This window comes from Charadrius vociferus, unplaced genomic scaffold (assembly GCF_000708025.1).
Source record: "Charadrius vociferus isolate BGI_N301 unplaced genomic scaffold, ASM70802v2 scaffold162, whole genome shotgun sequence".
NCBI lineage: Eukaryota > Metazoa > Chordata > Aves > Charadriiformes > Charadriidae > Charadrius > Charadrius vociferus.
Genome location: NW_009647236.1, coordinates 4,705,715 through 4,714,729, shown reverse-complemented (window position 1 = coordinate 4,714,729; position 9,015 = coordinate 4,705,715). Strand labels below are relative to the sequence as shown.

The 9,015-nt window shown below is 41.4% G+C and overlaps 2 protein-coding genes across 2 annotated transcripts in view; both read left to right on the top strand.

The window, feature by feature from the left end:
• GRAMD1C (GRAM domain containing 1C) overlaps positions 1 to 8,402 on the top strand; it is a 53,329-nt gene extending 44,927 nt beyond the window's left edge. Inside the window, exons 11-17 of the mRNA XM_009879916.1 lie at positions 97 to 239; positions 1,943 to 2,046; positions 2,754 to 2,933; positions 4,940 to 4,997; positions 5,506 to 5,616; positions 6,472 to 6,577; positions 8,183 to 8,402. Coding sequence (XP_009878218.1) covers positions 97 to 239; positions 1,943 to 2,046; positions 2,754 to 2,933; positions 4,940 to 4,997; positions 5,506 to 5,616; positions 6,472 to 6,577; positions 8,183 to 8,260 — 780 coding nt within the window. The 3' untranslated portion in view covers positions 8,261 to 8,402. The remainder of the gene's footprint in view (positions 1 to 96; positions 240 to 1,942; positions 2,047 to 2,753; positions 2,934 to 4,939; positions 4,998 to 5,505; positions 5,617 to 6,471; positions 6,578 to 8,182) is intronic.
• A 244-nt stretch (positions 8,403 to 8,646) lies between these two features.
• Positions 8,647 to 9,015, top strand: part of ZDHHC23 (zinc finger, DHHC-type containing 23) — a 4,404-nt gene continuing 4,035 nt past the window's right edge. Inside the window, exon 1 of the mRNA XM_009879956.1 lies at positions 8,647 to 8,675. Coding sequence (XP_009878258.1) covers positions 8,647 to 8,675 — 29 coding nt within the window. The remainder of the gene's footprint in view (positions 8,676 to 9,015) is intronic.

Genomic DNA, 9,015 nt, shown 5'->3' with positions numbered 1-9,015 from the left:
AAAAATCTGGGCGAAGAGGAGGGGGGGGGGGGGGGGATGATAAAAAAATCAGGTACCATGAATATACCTTCTTACTTTTGTTTTCTTTTACGGTAGATCCTGCATAAGCAGAGTCAGAAAGGTCAGTCTTATCAGGTGGATGCTGAGGTACTGACCCATGATGTTCCCTACCATGATTATTTCTACACTGTGAACAGATACTACATCAGCCGCACATCCAGTCACAAGTGCCGATTACGGTGAGCCTGAGTGGTGCACAGTGGGAGGGGAGAAGCCAAGGCATGTATGTTACAGGTTGAAGTGTGTTTATCAAAAGATCTGCCAACAGCATAGAGGTCAATTTCTCGAAGTTGGGGATCTCCTCTGAAAAATAAGCTTGGTTTATCTCATAGCATGAATGCTGTATTTGGATCTCATTAATTCAGTGAGAAACTAACTCTTATGTTGACCCTACGAGGTACAGAACTCATATCCAAGACTGAACTGGGTTCTGACCAGCCTTGCATTTTTCAGTACAGCTGTGTGAGTTGGATAATTTGGAACTACCTGAGATGTTTAATTACAAAGTTTCCCAGATATCCTTGCGAAGGGCCTGCAGAGGAGGATGGTTCACAGGAAGGTGCAGGGAAGACGGAACGTAGCTACTTTTGCAGGGTACTCCAGTGAATTAGGCTTCATTATTAAACTCTACCTAGATAAGGAAGTCTTAAAAGGCACTTCCCTTTCCTCTCCTGTCTGTAAACACCTGAAGTGATCAAATTCCATATTCACTGTGTTTGTGTCACTTTCTGATTATGTAGTCCTTGGTAGTTTTTCTGCTGTCTTTAGTAAAGCCTTTTATTTCAAACTTCACCAGTACCCAGGAAAGGTAAGCAAGCCTGGATTTTATTCTGGCTTATCTCAGGCTATCAAAGTGCTGAAGACTCCCTCTCTACTGAGAGGCGAAGGGAAGAAAGGTCCTTGAACAACTGTTCTGGATGATTTTTGAGTGAGTCATTCTTCCTCTTTGAGGGCTATATTTGTTTTATCTGACACACATGGCAACCCTAGGGTAGGAGCAAAAACCTAGGTTTCAATATGGTGCACAGAGCACACATGTATAGAACAGAAGGTGCATGGTGGCATTACAGTTGGCTTTATTATACTGCTTTTAAAATGGCTCAAAAACTATGAAAGGTGCTGTTTTGTTAGACTAGAAACACAGTGGGCTTACATTGATTACTTGAAAATGTTGAAAAAAGTGTGTTCTAGGATGGTCGGTGTTCTTGACTTAAACAAATCAAGACCACAGGCTATCCTTTTGTCCTTTATGAAGAGCTTTGGGATTCATTCAATTGTTAGAAGCAGCCCTCTGAAGGATTCTGCTGCAATTAATTTCTATTCTGGAAGTGTTATTGATTAGCTTAACCTGGGGAATGAAAGGCAGGAATGTCACTTCCCTTCTGTCATGTGCAGAGAAAGACAGATTTTAATTTCTGTATGCTCAGGGTATGATCTGAGCACTTGGTGCATGAGTGGTGATAATGAATTTCACCTGCTGCCATTGCAGTGCCTGTGTAACACATTGTGTGTACACATACAGAGTAAAAAGCAGGACTTTACAATCTGAAAGCCTGAAGCCTATTTTAAATGTATGTTAAACTGAGAACACTTCAGAGGGCAGAAATTCCCTGCTAGTCTGTGTCTGAAGGAAAACCCTTCAAAATGTTTTCCCTAATTTGGACACTCAGATCTCCTGAGGCTTTAGCTAGATATGTTGTCTTTGCTACTGTCTGTCTCTTGCCTTGCTTTGGTGTGAGTGCTGCCCAGGTGAAAAGCCAAGGCAGTTCCAGTTGGTATTTCAGATTATGGACCTAAGCTAGAGGCCTGCTTCTGATGAGACTTCTGCTGTCACTGTGCTACCTAGAAGAGTACTCTTTCACTATTGCATTCTGTTTATTAGGGTTTCTGCAGAAGTGAAGTACAAAAAACAGCCTTGGGGCCTTGTCAAGTCAGTAATTGAGAAGAATACCTGGGGAGGAATACAGGAAAACTTCAAACAACTTGGTGAGGCATTTTCTTCTTTGTGCTGGAGTAAGGAGGCTAACTTTCCTATGTACATTTTCATGTCTGTCAAACTCGATTCCTTAAAGAATGGTTTGAAAAGAGGGCAACACCAAAGGAACCTCCAAGTCAGAAGTTCCTGTCATCAATATATCTGCCAATTCCAGGGTGCAAAAGAAGCCTGGTAGCTTAATGCTAACAAGAAGCTCTTGTATACCTTGTCAGTAACTTCGTTCAGAAGGAAACATGAGGAGCAGCAGGAAAGCTGTTACTCTCAACTGCATGTGCCTACCTTAAGTATTTCCTTGATGGTGGGTACGAAAAAAGCAACAGTGGCACCTGGCAGGCTCCTTGGCTATGTCTGTTAACAGCCTGGCCAGCCACGGCAGCAGACTCAGTCTAATGCAATTCCTAATCTCAGTCTTACAGTGTCTTGAAGTGCTCCTCCAGCTGCTGTCTAACATATCGTTAGACAATCCTGCAGAGGTTGAATGTACATCATACCTGAGAAGCATACTAAGTGCCACCTAGCAAATAGGACAGGTAGTATAGGTTAAGGTGTAGTTTATGTCAATTAACTGTTTTAAGTTCATTTACTAGAAGGTGCACTTATTCCTTTCCACCCTCTATATTTCACAACTTATGTCTTCAGTGCTAGGCTTTTCAGCTTTCCTTTTGAAAGGTCAGTAACCTTATTTTTTCCACTGCAGAATCAGATCTCCTAATGGAGGAATATGCAATTAATCAGTCCATAGAAGACTCTGGAAAATTAGTTGCCCTGAGACGAAGACGACGCACTTTACACCGGAGTCTAGCAGAATCGCTTCCCAAACGCTCTTCCCAACACTCCGCTGGTGATATGGGAGTAGAGTCCCAGGGCAGTATAATAGGTAGGAATTTTTATATCAATTGTTTTCCAACAGGTGTGTTGAGGAAAACTTAACTTTTAAAATAGTGCAAGAGTAGTAACACTTGTGTGTATATTACTCTCATTGTCTTTAATTGGTGTGACAGCAAATGCTCTGGTGTGTTCAGGCTTGCATAAAATAAATTTGGAGCATGCATAGTCACTTTTATGATAAGTATCTCATGAAATCAAACCTAATCTCACTCCGTTTTTAAAACGAACAAACAAAAACCAACCAAACCCAAAAATGCTGTGCTGTACCTGCATAGGATTGAAAATGAGACAGAATCAGAAAGAAATTTAACTTGACTTTTGTGAAGTTGCTGAGAAATTGCTCTATTTCTTCAAATAACTGCACATGCAATTCATAAGTTGATTAAACTTTAACTGTCACTTGCCTCTCAGTCCTATTGTAGAATCATAGAATCATCTAGGTTGGAAGGGACCTTTTAAGATTGAGTCCAACCATCAACCTAACACTGCCAAAACCACCACTGAACCATATTCCTAAGCACCACACCTACCTGTCTTTTAAATACCTCCAGGGATGGTGATTCCACTGCTTCCCTGGGCAGTCTGTTCCAATGTTTGACAACCCTTTCGGTGAAATTTTTCCTAATATCCTTACCTTACACCTCCCCTGGTGTAAGTTGAGGCCATTTCCTCTTGTCCAATCACTTGTTACTTAGGAGAAGAGACTGACCCCCACCTCTCTACAGCCTCCTTCCAAGTAGTTGTAGAGATCGATAAATTCTCCCCTCAGCCTCCTTTTCTCCAGGCTAAACAACACCAGTTCCCTCAGCCACTCCTCAAAACTTGTTGTCTAGACCCTCACCAATTTCGTTGCCCTCCTCTGGACACTCATCTCTTACTTGATTTTTATTTTATTTTTTTTTTAATGTTAGAGTCCATTTCCTGTCTGCTTCTGTAATTTCTGTGTCACTGAAACATTTCTTGCATTTCCACTGCCACTAGGCATGGCAGGCTTGGACATTAGCATATGCAATATTAGCTACAGCTACAGAGACAAGGAACATCTGTGCACTAATGTGTACCAGAGAATGGTGGATTTCATGACACAAGTTGAATTGTAAATACTGAAGTAGGAGCAAGTGTTTTTTCCTAAAGGAAAAAGGGAGACAGCACTGAGAGAGCATTTGGGTCAACAGCATGTGTAATGGACTCTTTATCCAGCTGAGATTGCTTCCCGATTACTTAATTTTGCTGCTGCTGCTCCACCTTTTTAGGTGAGTGTGTCTGTCTCAGTATACACTACAGCTTTCATGTATGCCATTTGTCCGGGGCAGGAAATGTGAATGTACGGAACTGTTTTAGGATAACAGGTAATTATATTTAAAGATCAGCCTGCCCATGGTGGTAGGCGATTTGCTGCTCAGTTTGGAGAGGACATGCACGTTTCCTCTCCTTCACTAGTGTCTGGTCCCTGTTGCCTGACGACTAGCAGATGCTCTTTTGAAAGGCTATATTCAGGCCAATACATAAACCAAGCCAGTAAGGATGGGACAAGTAATAGGAGAACTTGATTTGACACTGCTTGTCAGAAAGACTAATGTGGGCAGGAGAACAAGCAGAAGAGACCTGCTTTGCAGCCTGTCTCTGCTTGTGTGTGACTAGCAGTGTGTGTGCTGAATGAGTGTTAGTAAACGGATGGACCGTAGCCTTCTCAGGCTATCTAGGTTTAATGTGAAGATACCCCAGAGCTGTGTTCTCCACAGCATACTGCAGTCAAGGGAATCCTGCTCCTTATGGAAGAGCCTGACTGTCTAACTGACTTCTCTGAGATGACTGCAAAAATGCCTTGGTGAATGTTGGAGATGGTCTTGTGCACCCACATGATCTGTTATTTTTTTCCATCAGAAGCTGTTGAGCTATTCTGTGTGAAATGCTGGGCACTGACATGTATCTGCAGGCATCCTTTAGGAATGTTCTTCAGTACTTTTTAACCTCCTTCTCTTCCATGCCCTATAGGAAGGAAAAGAGATGCTGTAAGTAGGACCACCACCATCATTGTAGTAATGAGTGTCTTGTAAGTACTCACTTGCATTAAAATGTGGCTTGACTCAAGCTCATCTTGGTCTTTACCTGTATTTGTCTGTACTTCACTTGCATGTTACCATTGCACATAGCATGATAGATCCTAACCTAATTTGAATGGAGCACTCGGGTATAGGAGGGGAATGGATTGACTTAAGAAGTGACACACAGAATGAAAACGCTGACTTGCCAAACTAGTCTACCTTGCAGGTGTACTTATGTCTGATCCAAAAAAAAAAAAGTCTAGGAATTACTCATTCCTAGTTTTAAAAGCTCCAAGAGGAGACACTGTTGTCATTCCTATTGGTTGCTATTACACAGCTTAACACTAACTGCTAAGAATTGGATAGATCTTTATCTTCAGTATAGCGCTGCCCCACACCTTTTTTTCCTCCCAGAAGGGTTCTCTTTTCTTAGCTGTTTTTAGCTCAGGTTTTGTTTTTGTAGCATTACAACCAAAATTGTTACAGGACTTGATTTTTGTTTTCTTCTCTCTGCAGTTTGCTGCTCTTGGTCTTGCTGAATATAACACTGTTTCTCAAACTGTCAAAGATAGAGCATGCAGCTCAGTCCCTCTATCATGTGCAGCTTCAGGAAGAAAGCTCTTTGAAGTAAGTTGAATTCACAATCTTTGCTTGCTTTCTTCCTCAGCTTATGAGGAAGATCTGATCTAAAGAAATAAATTTTGAACAATGAAACTTGATGGTAAGTTTTCATAAAGCTGCTGGGGCTTGCTGCTCTTCTGTGGTTGATGTTGATATCTGGTGACATGTCTGACTGCATCTTGCAGTAATAAATTTCTCCTTTGACAAGCTGTTTTTTGGGGGAGTGTTAACCTTAGCTTGCATTTATCACCCTGCTGTGACTCATCTTGTGTGAATATCATAGTGCTGATCACAGAACTGAAGTGCTCGCTTCATCCTGTGTGAAGCAAAATGATCTCAAATGTAATGCTAAAGATTCATTTAGCTTTTTACTTCTTTCTGTGAGTCTCCTGCTAAATCTCCTATCCCCCTCAAACTTCTGTTAGGTGGCTTTTGTGTTCAGACACATGGAAGAAGCTCAGACGTTGCTTTCTTTCTTGAATACGGTATCAACAAACAAGTTAAAAACCATAACCTGATCTTGAGCATTGAAGTAGTGTGGTGACTTCCTCTGGTGATCATCTTGGAACTGATTTGAGTAATTTTCTTTGCAAGAAGGATCTTGCCCTCTGAAGTGTGAAAACTTATGTTGTAGACATAATGTGAACTCATTTGGCTGTGGCAGCCATTGTCTATGAAGGTCCGAGGCAGTATTTTCAAGGCAACAGGGATTGAAATTCAACTGCAGGCAGCTTTTTATGTGGCTTTTGGGAAAGGATGCTTTTGGCAATGGCAGAGCAATGGTGACAGAGAGCAGTTGCTTTTAGAAAGGCATTGGAGGTGCTTGTTTCAGGTTTCTGATGTAATCTCCATCTCTTTCAGCATATCCCCAGAAATGGTATCAAAAGAGGAGATCCCTCAGTATGATAAGGAACAGGTTAAACATGTGAAAGGAGTTTTGAGAGACTCAATTGAAATGCTGGAGCAGGTAGGTCTGACAAGCTTCCCTGGTGATATTCTTGTTTCTCAACAACCCAAGTTTTTCCCCTTATGCCATCATAGCTTTTGTTTGATGTCTTCTAGTACTAATGAAAGTTTCCATGACTCCCTGATGCGTTTTGTCCTAGGCTTGAATTTGGTACATAGGCAATGCTCATGTTTGTGATGTTTTGGGTTGGGGGTTTTTTTGACCAAGATTAAATATTCGTGTCAATTTTCTTAAACCTGTCAAGTACCTTTATTGATGAGATGTGTTAATGCAATTCTGAATCATGACAAAGCAAAGACTGGAGTAATTCAAAACAGATCCTCTTTTCTAAGAAGACTCAAAACATAATGTTAAGTATTTGCCCACCTTATTATGGGGTTTCTTCATTTAGGTTTATCCTGGCTCTTGCTCCCCACTAGTCTTCTAGATATGGGTGAGAGCTTCACTTACCCTTGGTATCAATGGGGCACCTAATCTCCAGTGAAAAATAAATAAATTCTACAGATCATATGTTTTTGAGAGGCTCTATGGAGTTAATCTTCCTTTCTTCCCAGTAATTTACGCTTCTAGGCTCTTCTATACTACAAACACTATATAAAAAATTAGGTTGTTGAATGCTGTTGTGTTTCTGTGATCCTGAAGTCCAGGACTAGTAACTCCCTAGGCTGAAATTTCAATTCAGTAAGTGAAGGACAGTAAATTCATACTTTGGATTTTTTTACTTATAACCTATGAATGTTCTGATTTTAAGTTCTTTTATTAAATCTTAATGTGACAGAAGAAATTATTAGATTAGGAAAGCTGTGGGGGAGTTCACATGTACCTCTATCCATCACTCGCTTGCTCTATGCTCTCCCACGCACTAAAGGAGGATAGAAAAAGAAGCCATTTTTGATACTCCTTGTTCAGAGGTATCTCTGCACAAAAAATTGCTATTAATCTATTAACCATTTGGATCACAGCTTGAAAAAGCTGGAGTGCTGGAAATTTCACTGTGGAAATGAATTTCCTGTTTTCCATGCCCTTTTCAGATTCTCTGCTTACTACCCAGAAAATAACTAATTCTGAAGTGTTAAATTGCCTTTTGAACAGACAGAGTGTTAAAAAAAAAAAGTGAGAATTCAACCATCTTTTTCATCCCAAATAACACTTTTTGTTTGGAAGTCATGACACATCTTTGTGTCTGTTACCTTGTGTTTTCTGACGGTTGTCAATAATCTAAACACATTTTTGGCACCAAAATGCACTGGGAGGGCCAGGTATTAAAAGAAAATTCATGCTTTGCTGTCATGTTCCTTAGAGTATTTGCTCCGAATGTTAACTGTGACTAAAAATGACTGGGATGGCTTATCTTCTGCACTATTGTCTGGCGAGGTACTTTATGGTACTGGACTGTTAGTAATTATAAACTGTACAGAGTATAGCTGTTAGGAGAGCGCAGGAAGGCAACTGCTTATAGAAACAAGGAGGAGGAAATAGCATGAAGTCTTTACAAGAAAAGGAGGAGGGAGACGTTATTTTCCTGGTATCACTCACCCTTGCAGGAGACTAACTTAAGTAATTGGGGGGGGGTGGGGGGTGTATGATGGTTTTGTATTTTCACAGCTAAAGATCTCCCTTTCCATGCTCCAAAGAAGCTTTGACCACTTGAACAGGACACAGAGCGGCAAGACTGAGAGTTAATACCCACATCAGCTCTTCCATTTGAGACGACGGAAGGAGAGATGTGTGTGAGGACTTGCGGGGTAGGGATTGTAACTGTCACCTTTGGACTCTTTACTATTTGGCTAAAAAGCTGCACGGAATAAAGGTTTCTGGAAGAAGTAAGTTGGGTTCGGCGTTCCTGTAGCCTGGCGATGTGTCTGCCCAGGATACAGGGCTGGCAGGAGAGTCTCACTTACAAACGGTGCAGAGCTCTCAAATCCTGTGGTGAGCGAGCGAGAGCAGTTGTACTGCTGTGCCTAATGGATCTGCAAATTTTGGAGGAGGGGAGAACACCCCCAGCAGAGAGCTGGGCTTGTCTTTAAGGAAATCGTAGCTTTTTATGTCAACTTGAAAAATGACCATCAATGAAGAGTGTTTTGGAGAAAAAGAACAGGTAGTGGTTTCACAGCCGCAGGATATTTCTATGCTTTTTTTTTTTTTTTTTAAGCCATGGGGTCTTTGCAAAACAAGTCACAATCTTTAAGGAGGAATATTTTTAAGATTAATTAACAAAACAGGAAAACGCTTGATCCCTCTCTGCTAAATCTCTCTTGCGTGCTGCGCGCTTTGGCAGACTGCCTTCTGCCATATGTTTGTAGCTCTCCCGGAGAAATCTCAGCCCTCAGTATTTTCCCCTCTGTGAAGGGCTGCTCTTCAGCCCTGTAGCGTGGGGTGCCCACTGGTGATGAAACACCTTTTCTTCTGCCTTCGAGCTTGGTTGCTTCCCCCCCCCC